Raw genomic sequence first — 21021 nt, 5'->3', positions numbered from 1 at the left:
CACCTTAGCCAGGATGGTCTCGATCTCCTGACCTTGTGATCCGCCTACCTGGGCCTCCCGAAGTGTTGGGATTACAGGCGTGAGCCACCGTGCCAGGCCTAGACTAACATTTAACCATTGTTAGTTGATATAAGAGAGCCGTGAACTTTGAGTTGGACTTATTACTTTGCAGAGAACTTGGGGGAAAATAGTATTGGTAATGGAGTCTGACCCGTAGAAATGATACCTCGGCAGTATCTTTATGTAGACTTTCTTTGCCTTAAAGAAAAATACTGTTATTCCGTAAGTGTTCTGACCATAAGTCATAATTTATTATGTAAATAACAGTGTTCTATAGTTGGAAAGAGAGAAGTTAAAGAAAGTTAATTTGGATGGCATATAAAAGGTATTCTTTTAATATTATTTAAAAGATGTGCTGTACTAACATTAATTTTTGGATATATTTTTTCTTAGGGTTCAGATGACTGTTTGGTAAAGATTTGGTCAACACATAATGGCCGCTTGTTATCTACATTAAGAGGTCATTCTGCAGAAATTTCAGATATGGCAGTAAACTATGAGAATACAATGATTGCTGCGGGGAGCTGTGATAAAATTATTAGAGTGTGGTGCTTGAGAACTTGTGCCCCAGTTGCTGTGCTCCAAGGACACACAGGATCAATTACATCTTTACAGGTAAACTTCTAGCTTAGTGGGCACATTCCTATATATATTTTCACCTTTTTCTTTAAAACAGTTTCTTTGGAATTGAGAAATAGTAAGATGTGTATTAGTAACTATATGTTTTAAGTAAGAGAAATGATAATCATTCATACTTCCACAAATCATGGAAGGCTGATGAAGATCTAATGCATATTTACATGAAGGCTTATTGATATTTTGGGGTTTATGGTTGAACTGGATGAGTGTCAATTAGAAACTGGTGATAGATTAATTATTTTTCAACTTTAAAACTTGTGGATTTTGCTAAGTTGGTTTTTTTTTTTTTTTTTGAGACTGAGTCTTGTTCTGTTGCCCAGGCTGGAGTGCGGTGGTGTGATCTCAGCTCGCTGCAACCTCCGCCTCCTGGGTTCAAGCGATTCTTGTGCCTCAGCCTCCCGAGTAGCTAGAATTACGGGTATCCACCACCACACCCGGCTAATTTTTGTATTTTTAGTAGAGACAGGGTTTCGCCATGTTGGGCAGGCTGGTCTCAAACTCCTGACCTCAAGTAACCTGCGCGGCTCGGCCTCCCGAAGTGCTGGGATTACAGGCGTGAGCCACCGTGCCTGGCCGCTTAGTTGATTTAATTTACCAAAATATTTAAAGTTTTTTTTCACAATAAGCAGAGGATAATTTTGAACCTATACAGAGTAGACAGAATAGTATAAACCCTTATGTATCTGTCAACTCATGGCCAATTCTTTCCTAACTGCTTCATCTTGTACCTAAAGCAAATCCTAGATTTTATATCATTTCTTCTGCAAGTATTTCATTCTGTATTTCTAAAAGATAAGGATTCCCCTCCCCACTTTTTTTCATAGCAACTGTTATGGAAGGAAAAGATTCCTTTTTAAAACAACTACAACACTATTATCACACTATTTATTGATGTTTAAGTTTCCAGTTGTCTCATAATGGTATTTTATTTAGGTTGTTTGAATCAGGAGCAAAACAAAGCCTGCATGTTACAATTGGTTGCTATAGAATAAAAGAAACTTAAAATATAAATTTCATCTACCTATGCAGTTAAAAAAAATTCTCTTGCAGTTTCTTTGTTAAGGACCTAGGTTATCTATAGTTTCCCCACAGTTTGGATGTTGCCAGTTGTATCCTGTTGGAGTAGTTTAATATGTTCCTCTGTATTTCTATTAAGTTGGTTATTGGATCTAGAGCAGTGGTTCTCTTTAATGTGCATGAGAATCACCTGGAGGGCTTGATTAAAACATTGTTAGGCCCTGCTCCCAAAGTTTGATTCAAAACGTCTGGGGTGGGGGTATGAGAATTTCATCACTGATAGAGAATTGATCACATTGAGATGTAAGTTCTTCCATCAGAAGGCACAAAATGTCTAGTGTTTTTCTGTATTACTCACTGATGATGATTGCCTTACATCCATTAGTTATTAGGGACAGAAAATGTTACTTTTACTAGTGCAAGGTTCTCGGCTCTCAGTGTAACAGAAATTAATAGGAGGCTAGGCAGACTTCCCAGACCAGATTTATTAAGACTTATGCTGAGATTTATTAAGACTTGTGCCTAGCAGTGGCTCATGCCTGTAATCCCAGCACTTTAGGGAGGCTGAGGTGGGAGGATCACTTGAGCTCACAAGTTTGAGACCTGGCCTAGGCAACTTAGCGAGACACCCCCACCCCCTCCACCCCCCCAAAAAATTAGTTTGGCAAGGTAGCACACACCTGTAGTCTCAGTACTCCTGAGGTTGAGGGAGAATTGCTTGAGCCAGAAGGTTGAGGCTGCAGTGAGCTGTTATCGCACCAGTGCATTCCAGCCTGGGTGACAAAGTGAGACTGTCTCAAAAAAAAAAAAAAAAAAAAAAAAAAGGCTTATGCCTGAAACATTGGAAATAAGTGAGACAGTGAAGGAAGAAGCGTTCTCTGGCTGGCTTCCCAGGGAAATGCCTTGACGTGTCTTAAGGAGGGTAATGTGCATAACTTATCAGGTAGGTGAACGTTATTACATGTGTGGGATGGAGCACAGGGTGTGCGGATGCACTAAGGAATCATGCTAACACATATGTCACACGATGAGAGGGGCAGGTAAGCCCCTCTGGGCGAAGGTTTTAGTAAATACAATGAGGCTCAGGGTTAGGATTGGTCCTTCTCCTGGCCTTGTGCACATATGGGCAATAGAGTTAACTCTCCTTAGTAGGATTCATGGCGGAATGCTGCTTGTTTTAGTTTTTTTAGACAACTTACAAGGTCTGGTCAGTGAGTATAGGCCAGTGGGGGTGGTACCAAAATGTCTGGTGGTCGGTGGTCACATATGGAAAAACATGTTGGTGGGGTTTGGCCAAGTGCTGTCCCTACTACCCTGTTTCAGTGCTTTTCTATCATTTTTTGAAACTTTGGTTAGGCTGAAGTAAATTGTTAGATGATTTGTAAGGCTTTTATGTTTGATTTATAAAGCTTTTAAAGATACATTGGTGTCTCTCATTAGAATTTGGTTAAAACTGGCGGTGGTTCAATTTTTTTAATGCACATTCACCTAGGCTATATATTACTGGTCACTTAAATAGATTTGGTGTGAAATTTTGTGATAAAAGGCGACTTTTGTTCTAGTCAGTATTCTCAAAGGAAAGAGAGTGAGTAGCTGTTTTGGGATGAAGATAGTTATAATTGAGATAGTGGTTTTTGTTTTTGTTTTCTGTTTTTGGCCCAGATGGAGTGCTGTGGTGCAGTCATGGCTCACTGTAACCTCAGCCCGGGGTCAAGGTCTGCCCATCTCAACCTCTTGAGTAGCTAGGGCCACAGGTGTGTGCTACCAACCCCGGCTTTTAAAATTTTTTATAGGGATGGAATCTAGCCATGTTGTCCAGGCTATTCTTGAATTCCTAGGATCAAGCAGTCTTCTTCCTCCACCTCCCAAAATGCTGGAATTATAAGCCTGAGCCACCGCACCTTGCTGAAATGGTGTTTTATTTTGGAAGTTTAAGCAAGATTTTTGGTTTGTGTACTTACTTTTAGTTAAGTATATTGTTCTCTGGAAGATTTTATAGTTTGAAAATTAATTCAAATTCTTGCTAGGTTTCACAGTTAACATTTTATAGTTTGATATGAATGTGTTGACAATATAGTAGCAAATAAGAAAATTTATACTTTGAGAGGGTGCCTGTCTTAAAATCATCTTGGAATTATTTGAAAGTGGAGTTCTAGTCTTCCCTGAAATGATTCTTCTTGTAATGGGGGCTCACATGCATTTATCACCTACTGAATATATCTGAACAATCTAATTGGGTAGTAGTACATTTTTTTTTTTCTTTTTTGAGATGGAGTCTTGCTCTGTTGCCCAGGCTGGAGTGCGGTGGCGCAATCTTGGCTCACTACAACCTCTGCCTCATGGGTTCAAGCGGTTCTTCTGCCCCTCAGCCTCCCGAGTAGCTGGGACTACAGGCACGTGCCACCACACCCGGCTAATTTTTTGTATTTTTAGTAGAGATGGGGTTTCACTGTGTTAGCCAGGATTGTCTCGATCTCCTGACCTCGTGATCCACCTGCCTTGGCATCCCAAAGTGCTGGGATTACAGGTGTGAGCCACCTCGCCCAACCTGAGTGGGTGATTTTAATAGCACCTGAACACAACTGATGAAACTGAAGAGAGAATTAGTGAAGTGGAATTGAGGGCAGAAGAAAATAAATAGAACCAAGTATAATGAGTAATCATTGTAGCCCTAGGGAAAATTAGAGGACTAATAAGAAGACTGATTGCTAGCTTCTTTTTTTTTTTTTGAGATGGAGTCTCACTCTGTTGCCCAGGCTGGAGTGCAGTGGCGCGATCTCAGCTCATTGCAAGCTCCGGCTCCTGGGTTCATGCCATTCTCCTGCCTCAGCCTCCCAAGTAGCTGGGACTACAGGCGGCCGCCACCACGTCCAGCTAATTTTTTGTGTTTTTTAGTAGAGACAGGGTTTCACTGTGTTAGCCAAGATGGTCTTGATCTCCTGACCTCGTGATCCACCCGCCTCGGCCTCCCAAAGTGCTGGGATTACAGGCGTGAGCCACCGTTCCCAGCCTGATTGCTAGCTTCTTAATAGAGATAATGGAAGTTGATAGACAAAGAAGTAATATTTTTAAATTGCTAATAGAAAATGCCAGTCAATAATTCTGAACCTATTAAAATATATCATTGAAGAATGAAAGTATATTAAATGCATATTTAGACAAGCTGAGAACTTCTTAGCAATGGGACAACATTAAAGGGAATTCTAAATAATATTCTTTAGGCGGGGATGTGATCTCAGGTGGAAACTTGGAGATGCAAGAAGAAATGAAGAGTTAAGAAAAAAAAAATGAATGTGTGGGTAAATGGAAATAAACATTGGCTGTGTAAGATAAGTAAATTCTGGGCTTCAAAATACATATGGAATTAAAAAATGAATAGTGTGTGTATCAGGAGGAGGTAACTTCAGTATTCTAAGATCTTTGCATTGTTCAAGAAGTGGAAAATAATACAAATTTACATTAGACTTTAAGATGAAGATGGAGTTTGAAATCTCTAGAATAACAGCCAAAAGTATGGCAAGAGATTGCATAACTACTAGGCTTAAAAGAGGTGGGGAAATATGTACTAATAAAAAAAGTAAAGAAAGGAGAGAAAAACAGTACTAAGATGATACTGGGATAGTGAATGTCAATGTAAACATAATTATATTACTTCCAAGTACATTAAATGGTCTAAAGCAAGTCTCAACTGAAATAATTCTAAGTATATTCTCTGACAACAGTGTAATTAAGCCAGAAGTTACTAACAGCCAGAATTAATAACAGATAATCCTCACTTTTTGTAAATTTTATGTATAGTTGACCCTTGAACAATATGGGTTTGAATTGCATGGGTCGACTTATATATAGATTTTCTTCCACCTCTGTCACCCCTGAGATAGCAAGACCAACTCCTCTTATTCCTCCTCCTCCTCTTCAGCCTATTCAACATGAAGACAATGAGGATGAAGACCTTTAAGATGATCACTTCTACTTAATAGTAAATATATTTTCTCTTCCTTACGATTTTCTTGATAACATTTTCTTTTCTCTAGCTTACTTTAAGAATACATTATATAAAACATATACAAAAATATGTGTTAATTGACTGTTCATGCAATTGGTAAGGCTTTATCAATAGTTAAGTTTTTTGGGAGTCAGAAGTTATATGTGGATTTTCAACTGCCTGGTGGGGGTTGATACCCTAACCCCTGCGTTGTTCAAAGGTCAACTATACTTCTAAATAATCCATACATCAAAGAAAAAAATCACAATAGACATTTAAGAATATTTCGAACTGATTAATAATGAAAACATTACAAATGAAAACATTACATATTAAAACTTGCGGGAGGTACTCTGGGAGCCAGCCTTCAAGGCGGTGCCCGGTGATTCTTCCCTCCTGGCACTTAGGCCGCTGTAGTCTTCTTGCTGAATAGGGTTGACCTGTGAACTTAGAGATAATTGAGAAAATGGTATAATGTGACTTTCAATGTTTCTGAGGTTACACTACACCATAATGAAATAGCTTTTGTCTTATTCTCTTTAATCACTGGTCTTGGGGGAAGCCAGTTGTTAGGTAGATTGCACACTCAAACTGCCCTATGGAAAGGTCTTCATGGTAATAATTGATGTCTTCTGCTATAGCCATGTGAATAAGCCATTTTGGAAGCATATCCCCCTATTCCCAGTTAAGCCTTTATGTGACTGTGTCTCAGGTCGACATCTTGACTGCATCTCGCAGCCTTGAGACACTGAGCCAGACCTACCTAGCTAAGCTGCTGTTGAATTCTTGGACCATAGAGACTATGAGATAATGAATATTTATTGTTGTCCAGTGCAGCTAAAAATTTTGGGGTAAGTTGTTTCATAGCAATATATAATTCTCTGCTGAAGTTGTGCGGAAGGGGAAATTTACACCCAATTCATGTATTAAAAAGAAGCTGAAATTCAGTGATCAAGTGTATTTCTCAAGAAGTTAGGAGAAGAACAAACAAGAAGAAAGAAATTATGAAGATAAATACAGAAATTAAGGATAGAAAAAATGTGCATAACAGTAGTGAGGATCAACAAAGCCAGAAGTTCTTTGAAAGACTAAAAATACTGGTAAAAGACACATTGTTCAGGGAACAAAAAAGAAACGTGACAACCATTATCAGATTTGAAAAAGGGGTATCACTGCATATCCTTCAGATAATAAAAAGAGGATATTTTAAACAGCTTTATAAAGGAAAATTGAAGGTAAATACAGAGAAAAACAAGACACAAAAAGAGAATCTGAATTGACTTGTAACTATGAAATGCATTGTATCTGTAGTTAAACATTTTCTCTACCTACTTATTATTTAGGTAAAAAATGTTTGGCGCTAATCTCCCAAGGAAGCAATCAGACAAATCCAAATTGAGAAACAGTCTGTGAAACAAATCTCTTATTCCTCAAAAGTTTAGTTTCAAGAAAGATAGAAAGGTGGAGAGCTTTTCAATAAGGAACCTCAGGAAAAGGGACAAACGTTAGTGTAATGTGTGAGCCTTGATTTGGGTTCTGGATTTAGGAGAGAAAAAAGCTGTAAAGGATGCTTGAGAAATTTGGGAAATTTGAATATGGATTATATAATAATGTTTTATCAATAGTTTTTGAAGTATTGATAATCATATTATAGTTATGTAGGAGAATGTCATTGTTAGGAGATACACACTAAGGATTTTAGGGCCGAAGTGATGATGTCGGCAAGGTAGATTTGGATGGTTCATGTCAGTGTGATATCTACATCAGGAAGCAAGTGTTGCAAACTATTAACCATTGGTGAATCTTGATGACCAGTGTATGGGTACTCATCGTACTATTACGACTTTTATCTAGATTAAAAATATTACGAAATTAAATATTTGCAGAAAATGAACACTATACTATTACAACTGTTAATTTTTTTAGTATTGCTAGGCAAGAACAAAAATGGGCCGGGCGCAGTGGCTCACGTCTGCAATCCTAGCACTTTGGGAGGCCGAGGTGGGCGGATCACGAGGTCAGGAGTTTCAGACCAGCCTGACCAACATAGTGAAACCCCGTCTGTATTAAAAATACAAAAAATTAGCGGGCATGGTGGCGGGCACCTGTAATCCCAGCTACTTGAGAGGCTGAGGCAGGAGAATTGCTTGCAGCCGGGAGGCGGAGGTTGCAGTGAGCAGAGGTCGCGCCACTGCACTCCCTACCAGGTGACAGTGTGAGACGCCATCTCAAAAAAAAAAATGTACAAATACTGGAAATAAAAAACTTTTATTTTCCAGAAGTTTGGTTGCCTACTTAAAATCCAAGAGAACTGAAAAATGCCTTGACAGGTTGCAGTTTCTCTTGTGAAATAATAGCTATTGACCTTAGGTAGTGGTGGTGGCTGCACAGCATTGTGCATGTACTAAATGCCACTGAATTGTTGACTTTAAAATTGTTCATATGGGCCAGGCACGGTGGCTCACGCCTGTAATCCCAGCACTTTGGGAGGCCGAGGCGGGCGGATCACGAGGTCAGGAGATGGAGATCATCCTGGCTAACATGGTGAAACCCCATCTCTACTAAAAATATAAAAAAAAAAATTAGCCAAGCATGGTGGTCAGCGCCTGTAGTCCCAGCTGCTTGGGAGGGAATGGCGTGAACCCGGGAGCCGGAGCTTGCAGTGAGCCGAGATCGCACCACTGCACTCCAGCCTGGACGACAGAGCGAGACTCTGACTCAAAAAAAAAAGTTCATATGGTGAGTTTTATGTTACGTGAATTTTTACCTCCCCTAGGATGCATGAGTGAGCATACAGGAAAGATTTTCATTTTAACAGTTAACAGGACAGCTAACTATCTTTGACGAATACATTCTTTTTTTTTTTTAAGACGAGTCTTACTCTGTCACTCAGGCTGGAGTACAGTGGTGCGATCTTGGCTTACTGCAACCTCTTATTGGCTGGGCTCAAGTGATGCTCCCCCCTCACCCTCCTGAGTAGCTGGGAGTAGCTGGGACTACAGGTGCGTGTCACCACACCTGGCTAAGTTTTTTTTGTGTGTGTTTTTTGGGTAGAGATGGGGTTTTGCCATGTTGCCCAAACTGGTCAAACTCCTGGGCTCAAGCAGTCCTCCTGCCTTGGCCTCCCAAAGTGCTGGGATTATAGGTGTGAGCCACCACACCTAGCCTACATTCTTTTTAAATTTTTTGTTTTTAGTTGACCTATAATAATCGTAGAAAGACAAAGAATACAGTGTGATGTTTCAGTGCATATATGCATTGTATAAGGATCAAATGAGGGTAATTATATCCATCACTTTAAGCATTTATCATTTATTTGTTGTGGTAATATTCAAAATCTTCTCTTCTAGCTATCTTGAAATGTCTATCACATTGTTATTTGCTGTACTCACCTTACTGTGTAATAGAACACCGGAACTTATTCTTCCTGTCTGATTGTAACTTAATACCCATTGAAACAACTTCTCATGGTCCCCCCGTTCCCCCATACTCCCCAGCCATAGGTAACCACTGTTCTATTCTCTGCTTCTGTGAAATCAACTTTTAAAATTCAAGAGTGAGATTACACAGTGTTTGCCTTTCTGTGCCTTGCTATTTCACTTAACATAATGGCCTTTAGGTTCATCCATATTACCACAAATGACAGAAGAGTATTCTGTTTATAATGTTCCATTTTGTGTGTGTGTATAAACAGACACACAGCATTTTCTTTGTCCATTCATCTGTAGATGGGTGTTTAGGTTGATTCATATCTTGACTATTGTGAATGGCACTGCAGTAAAAATGGGAGTGTTGTTATCTCTTCAATATACTGATTTCATTTCCCTTTGGATATACACCCAAAAGCATAGGGAACAAAAGCAAAAACAGACAAATGGGATTACATCAAACTACAAAGCTTCTGTACAGCAAAGGAAACAAACAATATAGATCGAAGAGACAACCTGAAGAATAGAAGAAAGTACTTGTAAACTCTATGCATCTGACAAAGGGTTAATATGCAGAACATGTAAGGAACTCAACTCAATAGAAAAAAAAATTAAGTTAAAAAATGGGCAAAAGACCTGAATAGACATTTCTTAAAAAGAAAACATACAAATGGCCGACAGATATATGAAAATATGCTTAACATCACTAATTATCAGGAAAATGCAAATCAAAACCACAGTGAGATACTACCTCACCCCAGTCAGAATGGCTGTTCTCAAAAAGACAAAGGATAACAAATGTTGGGAAGGATGTGGAGAAAGGGGAACTCTTACGCACTTTTGGTGAGAATGTAAATTAGTACAGCTATTATGGGAAACAGTATAGAGGTTCTCCCACCTCCCCCAGAGGCAGGTTCTCTCTCTGTTGCCCAGGCTGGAGTGCAGTGGTGTAATCATAGCTCACTTGGCCTCAAACTTGTGTGCTCAAGTCATCCTCCTGCCTCAGCCTTCTGAGTAGCTAGGACTATAGGTGTGTGCCACGTCGCCTAGTTAGTTCTTAATTTTTTGTAGAGACAGTGTCTTGCTATGTTTCACAAGCTGGTCTTGAACTTCTGGCCTCAAGCAATCCTCCTCCATTGGCCTCCCAAAGCACTGGGCTTTATAAGCATGAGCCACCCTGCCCGGCTGGAGGTTCTTCACAAAAAAAGATTGGCTATATATCCAAAGAAAATAAATAATACATTCTTTCATAGGAAAAGAGAGGATCAGCATATATTAAAGAGTCCTTATTTTACCACTGAACAAGTTGTAAAAGTAAACGTTCTTAAGCTCATGAGCCTGTGGTAAATACTAGGTAGTCACTCAAAATGTGTAGATTTCAAGCATACTTTGGACTTTGGAAGTAGACACGAGATTGTAGCATGGAATCCTAAAATCCTAAGGCCAAAGAAGACTTTGAGAAATCATAGTTCATACTGTTTCCTTTATGCAGGATTTAGCTAATCCATCTTAGAAAAAAAAAAAGACTATTTTTAATATCCAGAAATACATATTATAGTCATTGGCGACTGGCCTTGAGGGGGCATAACAAAACATGGTTGTATGTCAGTGATACTGCAATTGATGAAATGTTGCTATTTAGAAACAGTAAAAGGAAGCCCCCAGAGGTTAAAAATACCTGTTGGACACTAAAAAAACAAAAACAAAAACAAATCACAACTCTTAAAACTTCAAGCTTAGAGGCTTCATTAGTGAATTCTGTTAAAACTTGTTAGAACTGCTGAGAGCTTAATATGATGATTAGATATATATAGGACCCATGTCTTAAAACCAGAACTTTATTGTACGCCATCAATAAACAAGTAATAAATACAATGGAAGAAGAATATAATTCGTAATACCAACAAAACCCCTCAAACACATAGGAATAAATTTAACAGGAAATGTGCAATATGTTTATGAAGAAAGGTCTTAAAAATCCTGACAGGAGTCTTGGGTTGGGGAAGGAAATAGTCTAAGTGAAAATGCTTCTACCACGTTCCTGAATCAGGAGATTCAGTATTGTAAAGATGTCAGATCTTTCCTGATTTTGCTATAAAATCAGCGTATTTACACTTGAAATCCCAATGATTTTGTTTTATGGAACTATGCCAGCCAATCAAGCTCATTTAAAATAGAAAAATAAGCACGGACAGCAAAAGAAGAGCAAAGAATTGTTTAGCCATGCTGCAGATAAAAAAATGTTTTAGAGCTGTTATAAAGAAAACAGTATATATCAGTCCATGAATAGACAAAGATATAAGTGGGACAGAAATAGCTACAAATTGCTTATATGTCTGGAAATTTGATTTAGAACAGGTGACTTAAACATATTCTTCCATGGACAGTTAGGTTTAGAATTCCTTTTTTTTTTTTTTTTTTTTTTGTGACGGAGTTCCGTTCTTGTTGCCCAGGCTGGGGTACAGTGGTGCGATCTCAGCTCACTGAAATCTCTGCCTTCCAGGTTCAAGCGATTCTCCTGCCTCAGCCTCCCGAGTAGCTGGGATTACAGGCGCCCACCACCACGCCTGGCTAATTTTTTGTATTTTTAGTAGAGACAGGGTTTCACCATGTTGACCAGGCTGGTCTTGAACTCCTGACCTCAGGTGATCCACCTGCCTTGGCCTTCCAAAGTGCTGGGATTACAGGCATGAGCAACTGTGCTTGGCCTCTAGAATTCTCAAAGTACTCTGCAAGGTTGCGAGTTTTACTCTGATGTTTTAATTAAAAAACATTTTTTTTGTCCAATTAGCAATTCAGTGTGGAAGGTGTTTAAATTTTTTTAAAAGTGAAAGCAAGTTTATTAAGAAAGCAAAGGAATAAAAGAATCTTCAATTTTAATTAACAAAAATATCCAACTACTAATATAACTTCAATTATACTACTTTTTCTCATTACTTTTAATGAGATAGCCTGCAAAGCTCAATGTTAGGCCACATTCTGGAACATATCTACTTAGATATAAACAATCACTTTCAACATTAAAAAAAATCCATAATTTCTTCCTTACTTTGCTTTCTGTTAATGGCATTATTAGTCTTTGTTTTCTAAGCTCCTTCTTTGTCTTGAATGTTTCGTGAGTCAGCAAGTTTGTTTGCTTTTTGAGACAGAGTCTCACTCTGTTGCCCAGGCTGAAGTGCAGTGGTGTGATCTTGGCTCTTTGCAACCTCAGCCTCCTGGGTAGCTGGGACTACAAGCATGCGCCACCATGCCTGGCTAACTTTTTATTTTATTTTATATATATGTTTACATAGGTATGTGTATACGTGCATATATACGTATACGTACACATATGTATACGTATACGTGTATATATACACGTGTACATACATATATGTATAAACATATGTTTACATATATGTGTATATGTATATGTATACATACGTGTATATACACCTATGCCTATATGTATACACGTATATGTAGACATGTGTATATATACATATACATATTTATATACATGTATTTATATGTATAATATACGTCTACATATATACACATGTTATACGTATGTATACATATATACACACATGTATATGCATGTATACATATATATACACGTATACATACATATATATATTTTTTTTTTGGTAGGTGGAGGAGTCTCACTATGTTGTCCAGGCTGGAGTGCAGTGGCGCCATCTCAGCCTGCTGCAACCTTTGCCTCCCAGATTCAAGTGATTCTCCTGCCTCAGCCTCCCAAGTAGCTGGGATTACGGGCATCCGCCACCACTCCTGCCTACTTTTTGTGTTACAGGCATCCACCACCATGCCTGGCTAATTTTTGTATTTTTAGTAGAGGTGGTGTTTCACCATGTTGGCCAGGCTGGCCTCAAACTCCTGACCTCAAGTGATCTGCCTGCCTTGGCCTCCCGTAGTACTGGGATCACAGCCGTGAGTCACCACGCCCGGATAATTTTGTATTTTTTTGTAGAGACAGGGTTTCGCCATGTCACCCAGGCTGGTCTTGAACTCTTGGACTCAAGCAATTCTCACTCCTTGGCCCCCAAAGTGCTGGGATTACAGGTGTGAGCCACAGCACTCGGGCGAGTCAGCAGGTTTTGATGCTCCTGTCTTTTTGTCTTTCCTCCGCATTCTAGGGGGAGAAGGGTGGAGCTGTATTCCAGTTAAGCTTCTTGCTTCTTAGATTAAGTGAGTTCCCTCTTGGCTTTTTATTACATCTTGCCTCTTCTCTTTCAATCAATACTATATATTGCTGTAAGACAAATTGTTTGGCTGCTTTTGGTGTTTTTACTTGAAAAGTACAGTTACCCTTTAAGCTGCTTTGATTACATCCAGATTCTCTACTCATTTACCCCATTGCCTCATGACTTTGAGAAATGAACACTTTGTCCATATAGATCTTTGTTTCTATCATATACCATATTTCCCCTCACTTTTGAATTTGTGCTGATATTATTCCTTTGCCTAGTGTGTGTTTGTTTTCCTTGCATTTTCCTACTATTTAATCCTTCCTAGATGTCTCTGGCTAGTTGATCTTCCTTTCTCTAGCTTGCTTGTTTAGCACTTCTGGTATTTTATTAAGTACAGATGTTAGCCTTATTCTGAAGTTGCGCTGCAGTATAGTTCTTGTGTTTCCTTATTTTATGGTTTTGTTTTTAAAATATTTAAATTATTGATCCTTTCGGATGTATCCTGATGTACAGTCTGAAGAATGGATTTAGTTTTTTTCCACTGCACAATTGTAATACCATTTATGCAGTGATCCATTGTTTGCCCAACAGATTTGAGATAATACCTTAATTCTACTTAAGTCTTACATTAGGATTCATGTTTTCCCCCATTTTTCCTTCCAGTTTTTCAGTCAGCTTTCCCAGGTTGAATAGGGTCTAGTTTTGGATTTTATTTTTTCCATTGGTCATTCTGTACCCTGTTTTGTCTGATCGTTTTAATTATTAACGCTCTGTGATATGCTTTAATATCTAGTAGGACTAGATCTCCACCTTGTTAAAGTTTTTCTGGCCAGTCTTGTTTATTCTGAAAATAGGCTTATTGAGATCATATTACATATAAATGAATGTGGAGAGGTTATAATTTTTTCACTTCGGTAGTATTACCTATATTTTGGATTTCATGTGTTTTATTTCCTGAAAGTGTCAATTGAAGTTAAGTTTGCAAGACTGTTAAACTGTAACTTAAGTAGAAGTTCTGGAAACTGAAACTGTATATGTTTTACTTTTTAGTTTAGCCCGATGGCCAAAGGCTCTCAAAGATATATGGTTTCCACTGGCGCTGATGGGACAGTTTGCTTTTGGCAATGGGATTTAGAATCCTTAAAATTTAGGTAAGTGGCTTTAATGATGTAACAAGTTTTCTTCTTTAATGTAGTTACAGTTTAGTCTAATGAAATGAAGTTTGATTGTTAAGAGAAATTGTGTATTATTGTTGCTTTTTTTACCTTTGAACTTAATTTTTATTATATATAGCATATGTGCCATATTGACTATTTCCTGTTTATAATTATATAGATAGCTGGATTTGTAAAAGAAGCATAGCTTTTCTATCTTAGCACATTTTTGTAAAGACAAAGTAAGGCATTTAAAATAATAAGTGTATAATTGGAAATTCAGGCAGGAACATTTGAGAGTCATAAGACCTGTATTGTATACCTGTGCTGTCTAATACAGTAGTCACTAGCCATACATGATCATTGAGCACTTTAAATGTGGCTAGTGCAATTGAGGAACTGAATTGATAATTTAAATTTAAAACTTACAATTGATTAATGTATTAAAAATTTTTTTCCTTTTGTTTTTGTTTTCTTTTTTTTTCTTTTTTTTATTTGAGACGGAGTTTTGCTCTTGTTGCCCAGACTGGAGTGTGATGGCGTGATCTCGGCTCACTGCAGCCTCTGCCTCCTGGGTTCAAGTGATTCTCCTGCCTCAGCCTCCTGAGTAGCTGGGATTACAGATGCCCGCCACCACACCCAGCTAATTTTTTGTATTTTTAGTAGAGACAGAGTTTCACCAGGTTGGCCAGGCTAGTCTCAAACTCCTGACCTCAGGTAATCCACCTGCCTTGGCCTCCCAAAGTACTGGGATCACAGGCGTGAGCCACCACGCCTGGCCTGTTAGAAAATTAAGCATGTCTTGAATAACTTGAGTATGTGAAATTTTCAGTGAGTTTTGGGAAATCCAAATATAGATAAAATATTTTTGTTAAAAAATGAGTTGTCAAATTGAGATATATTTTGAGTCTCAAATACACACTGGAAAATTTCAAAGACTTAATATGAAAGAGTATGAAAGTATCTTATAATTTTATTAATTTGGATTACATGTTGATATTTTGGGTGTATTGGGTTAAAGGAAATATGATTAATTTGATCTTTTTCTATTTTGTAAAAATACATGGAAATCTGTGGAAATATTTGATATACAATAAAGTATTATAGAAATAAGATTATAGCTGGGTGTTGTGCCCCTGTGGTCCCCAGCCACTAGGGAGGCTGAGGCTGGAGGGTCCCTTGAGCCCAAGAGTTTGTGTCTAGTCTGGGCGACCCTGTCTCTTAAAAAATTATAATATTTAAATATGCTAGATTAAAACTAATATATTAAGCTGTGTTAATGTGGTAAAATAATCTATTTTAAAGCAGCATCTTCTTCTTTTAAAGCCCACGTCCCCTGAAGTTCACTGAAAAGCCTAGGCCAGGCGTTCAAATGCTTTGTTCTTCTTTTAGTGTTGGTAAGAACTTCTTCACATTTTTTCTTAGTTTTTTTTTTTTTAAACATTTATTAAATGACCACTTGATTGCTAAGAACTTTTATTAGATACGTGGTAAATGATTTCTGATGTTTATTTCATTAGGTTCAATTTATGATGTTCATTTTGTTAGCCTTGTTCTTCCAGTCCTCCATTCTGCCTTTCTCTGATTTCTGGTAGTAATCAGTGATATAAGAGATGGCTGGTAAAAGGGAGGCTTGAGGTGTCCACACAAGTGATTCCTATGCCAGTCCTATGTGTATGATAATCTAAAGTTGTGATTTTCTTCGAATAGGCTAAACTGAGTATGTTTGATAGTTTAAATTTATTTCTCACACATAATATCTTGGTGAAATTATTCTTTTTCATTTTTTGTACAGTGAACTTGTGTGGTAACCTTTCTCTTTTTTAGGATAGGTCAAAGACTTTTCCCTCATAAAATCTGAAAACTTGAACAAGCTAGGGTTAGGTATGTAAAATTGTTTAGAAAGCAGAACTTCTTTTCTTAAAAATATTTTTAGAGCACTGGTGCTTAATTGGCATTATATTGCCGCCCTTAATAATACAGATGGGGAGGCCAGGCACAGTGACTCAATGCCTGTAATCCCAGTCCTTTGGGAGGCCGAGATGGGAGGATTGCTTCAGCCCAGAAATTCGAGCCCGGCCCTGGCAACATAGGGAGAACCCATCTCTAAAAAAACAAAAAACAAAAGTTACCTGGGCATGGTGCACACCTGTAGTCCCAGCTACTCAGGAGACTAGGTGGGAGTATTGCTTGTGTCCAGGAGGTTGCTGCAGCGAGCCATGATCACACCACTGCACTCCAACCTGGGCGACAGACTGAGACCATGTTCCCCGCCCCACCAGCTGGCTCACGCCTGTAATCCCAATACTTTAGGAGGCTGAGGCGGGTGGATCACCTGAGGTCAGGAGTTCGAGACCATCCTGACCAACATGGTGAGACCCCATCTCTACTAAAAATACAAAAAATTAGCTGGGCGTGCTGGTGTGCCCCTGTAGTCCCAGCTACTTAGCAGGCTGAGGCAGTAGAATTACTTGAACCTGGGAGGTAGAAGTTGCAGTGAGCCGAGATCACACCATTGGGCTCCAGACTGGGCGACAGAGCGAAACTCTGTCTCAAAAAAAACACAAAAAAACAAACGGGAGGAGATTGTGAATGTTTCCAGATTGAATTAATTTTGTTTTTTAAAGCTGCAAATACAGTTTTATAAGCTCTATATAGTGAGTCAGAAAATGCAACTGTTGAGATAAACCTAGTTTTAGAGTAAATGATCTTTTTTATATTTTAATATGGAAATTTGATTTGTTCATGTATTTGTTATAAACTGGATGTTTAAACCTTACCATTTTTATTTCAGGTGGTATGTTTTTAGCCACAGGTAGTACTGATCATGTAATCAGAATGTATTTTTTGGGTTTTGAAGCACCCGAAAAAATCGCAGAACTTGAAAGCCACACTGTAAGCATCCACATTTTAAAATCCTTTAGATTAATTGTTAATACTATTCCTGTTATTGCTAAGGGGCTTGTTATTGGCTCTAACTTTTATTTTTAATTTTTTTTCTGTTGAACAAATGAACTGTCATAACTTTTTGATGGTATTAAGTTTTAAAATATTAAATCATAGTTGCATTTCTGAGATAAGTCATTGCTTGTGAATGTTATCTTAAATTTTTGCTGAATTTGACAGTTAAAATATTGTTAGAGATGCTTGTATATTTATAAAAATGAAAATGTCTAGGTACAATATAGTTTTTGTTAATTCTGTTCTAATTTTAATTTAAGCATACAAGGAATTATATTTAAAGGGGAGGTGTGTCATTGGCAACTCACATTAGCGCTTGAGAGGCCTAATATTTTACGGTGGTTATTTTAGCTTTATGTTCAAAATCTTGATTATGACAGTTGATCTGGGTGGGTTAATTTTAAGTGGGCCTGTTTATCTAACCAAGCCCATGAAATTAGAATGTGGTTTTAATAATGCACAGTAAGATAGAAAACTGTCAGTGTTCTGAAGTACTGGTCAGGGTCAGGTCATCTTTTCTTTTATTTGAAGCTTTTGGGAAGCCAGTCCATATCCAGAGGTTATTTGATAAATACAGATTTAAATAACTTAAAACAACAATTGAAAATGCTTTGTTTTTAGCTACTTTAAAGCCTATATTTTGAGCACTTTCCACACATTTCCATATAAGTCATTTTAAACAGATGTAATTATAAATACTGCTTTAAGTTTAGAAGCAAGGCTTTTTTTCCTGTTAGATGTGCCTTTCTTTGAAATGAAAGCTGTATTTTAGTGGTCTTGTTAGGTTTGTAGTTAGTCTTCACTTAAAATTATAAAACATGTTGAATGACAGGGCTAAGCAACACAAGTGCAAATTTTGCTTGTTAAAGCAAATAGGCTTCTAGCATTAAAACTTCATTTTTTCAAATTTACAAACCATGTAGATGATCATTTTTGTATTTGTCCTTTTCCCCCCTTTAGGATAAAGTAGATAGTATCCAATTTTGTAACAATGGTGATCGGTAAGTGTGTTGTGTGTGTGTGTGTGTTATTAGGCAAATATAATGTGCTACATATTAGTATAGCTAACCTGTCATTTTGTATATATTTTTTCCCTTTATATTATTATGATTTTTTATTTATTTATTTTTTGAGATGGAGTTTCGCTCTCGTTGCCCAGGCTGAAGTGCAGTGGCACAATCTTGGCTCACTGCAACCTCCACCTCTTGGGTTCAAGTTAATCTTCTACCTCAGCCTCCTGAGTAGCTGGGATTACAGGTGCCTGCCACCATGCCTGGCTAACCTTGTATTTTTAGTAGAAACGGGGTTTCTCCATGTTGGTCAGTCTGATCTCAAACTCCCGACTTCAGGTGATCCGCCCGCCTCGCCCTCCTAAAGTGCTGGGATTACAGGCGTGAGCCACCATGCTCGGCCATTATTTTTTATTTTTAGTTGACTAATAATTGTCTGTGTTTATGGAGTAAGTACACTGGTGTTTTAATATATATTTACATTGTGGGATGATTAAATCAAGCCAATAAGCATCTCTGCCACTTCACATACTTAGCATTTTTCTGTAGTCAGAATATCTGAAATCTACTCAGAAGTTTTGAAATAATATATAATTAACTGGAGTCACTGTCACTTTGTATATTGCAGGCATTTATTAGTAAATGTATTAATTGAATGAAAAGTGTCTAGGGCAGGGGTTGGGGGAAGAACGCATGAAATGTAAGTTTTTAGAATTGTAGTTTCTGCCAGCTTCTAGTGACCAAAAGTAGTTTTTCTTTGGCTAGATGTCTGATTTACTGAAAAAATTATGTGTAAGGATCATGAAATTTCTTGTTTGGGTAGTTAAAAAAAACTTTTCTAAGAAACCACTGTGATATATCCTGCAAAGAAATTATTACTTAAATCATATACTCCTTCTTTGCCTCCATTGTGTGTCAGGTACCTTTGCTAAACTAATTGTTGAGAACTTAATTTGTTAATAGATTGATTTATTTTTACACAGTGTCCAACATGAATTAATTTGAATTAACAAATAAGATGTTTAAAATGGAGCTATTGCTCTTATTTTCCTATACTTCAAAACTTTTTTCTGTTTTTTTTTTTTCTTCTTGGCATTCTTATTTATTTTTTTTTGAGACGGAGTCTAGCTCTGTTGTCTAGGCTGGAGTGCAGTGGTACAGCCTCGGCTCACTGCACTGCAACCTCCGCCTCCTGGGTTCAAGCGATTCTCCTGTCTTAGCCTCCTGAGTAGCTGGGATTACAGGCATGTGCCACCACACCTGGCTAATTTTTGTGTTTTTAGTAGAGACGGGGTTTCACTATGTTGGTCAGGCTGGTCTCGAACTCCTGACTTGGTGATCCACCCACCTCGGCCTCCCAAAGTGCTGGGATTACAGACGTGAGCCACTGCGCGTGGCCTCTTCTCAGCATTCTTATACATTGTATTCTCAAAACTTAATCTGTTTGAAAAGCTATTGATTGAGTTTGAGGTGTGTTTTATTTCATAGGGCCGGGCAAATCATAGCAAACCAAATTTTTTTTCCCATCCAGATACGCTCTAAATACCTGTCTTTTGAATTAACACCTGTGGATTTTCCTTTTGTCTGGACAGCTACACTACATTCTTTTTTTGCATGTGATTTTAATTGTAGCCCTTGTTGGAAAGTGTGTGAATATAGTAAGATCCTGTTCTGAATGTTTTAAGGTTCCTAAGTGGTAGCAGAGATGGAACAGCACGGATTTGGAGATTTGAGCAGTTAGAATGGAGGAGCATTTTATTGGATATGGCTACCAGAATCTCAGGGTAAGTTGAGATTGTTAGAAGTAGGTGCATCATAGGTGTTCGATCTGTCTCTCTCTGTCTCTCTTGCTCTCTGTGTCTCTTAGTGGTTATTTTGTTGAGGGGATTTTAGCTACCTTCTATTATGAAGAGCTGTGGTATAAGTGAATAGCTGCCTACTGCATATCAGGTGAACAGAGACATCCAGATAAATTTATCCTTACATTGTGTAGCAAAGAAAAACATGTACTTTTTCTATGGCTCAAAGCATTGACCTCCTTAGATGTTGCATTTAAAAGCTTCCGCAAGTAAAAAAGATAAAATTAACTGAAGTACGTTAAGAGTGGAAATTATACTTTTCTGTGGATAGGATTTTTGAAAAAATTTAAAAGTAGCTTAGAGCCAAGGCTGGGAAATAGGGTAAGCAAACTTACTTTATTGTTAAGGTTAAAAAAGAAAATTGAGCTCCAGCCTGGGCGACAGAGCGAGACTCTGTCTAAAAATAAAAGTCATAGATTTTACTTTAGAGTTTGTTTCCTAATTTTAACTTTGCACTTTTTCATATCAGTTTTTCTGAGAAATGTTTCCACATTTTGTCTTTTGGAAATCATGTCTGCTTTATTTTTATTAAAAAAAATTTTTTTAGGGTCTCACTCCGTCGCCCAGGCTGGAGCGCCAGGGGTATGATCGTGGCTCACTTCAGCCTTGACATCCTGGCCTCAGGCAGTTCCCCCATCTCAGCCTTCCAAGTAGCTGGGACTATGAGCATGAGCCACCATGCCTGGCTAATTTTTATGTTTATTTTTTGTAAAGA

At 38.0% G+C, this 21021-nt stretch overlaps 1 protein-coding gene across 4 annotated transcripts in view; it reads left to right on the top strand.

Moving 5' to 3' along the window:
• Nucleotides 1–21021, top strand: part of BRWD1 (bromodomain and WD repeat domain containing 1) — a 127837-nt gene that overhangs the window by 18725 nt on the left and 88091 nt on the right. For 3 of the 4 annotated variants that reach the window (XM_024239366.3, XM_054542520.2, XM_063720900.1), the window contains 6 exons: nt 454–675; nt 14373–14473; nt 15803–15873; nt 17271–17371; nt 18398–18438; nt 20133–20231. In XM_024239366.3, coding sequence (XP_024095134.3) covers nt 454–675; nt 14373–14473; nt 15803–15873; nt 17271–17371; nt 18398–18438; nt 20133–20231 — 635 coding nt within the window. Of the gene's footprint in view, nt 1–453; nt 676–5635; nt 5696–14372; nt 14474–15802; nt 15874–17270; nt 17372–18397; nt 18439–20132; nt 20232–21021 lie in introns of those variants that run through there. The other variant, XM_054542521.2, reaches the window with a different exon arrangement.

The sequence above is a fragment of the Pongo abelii genome, chromosome 22, assembly GCF_028885655.2.
Source record: "Pongo abelii isolate AG06213 chromosome 22, NHGRI_mPonAbe1-v2.0_pri, whole genome shotgun sequence".
Classification (NCBI taxonomy): domain Eukaryota; kingdom Metazoa; phylum Chordata; class Mammalia; order Primates; family Hominidae; genus Pongo; species Pongo abelii.
Note: the sequence above shows the minus strand (reverse complement) of the source record. Positions and strands in the feature narration are given on the sequence as shown.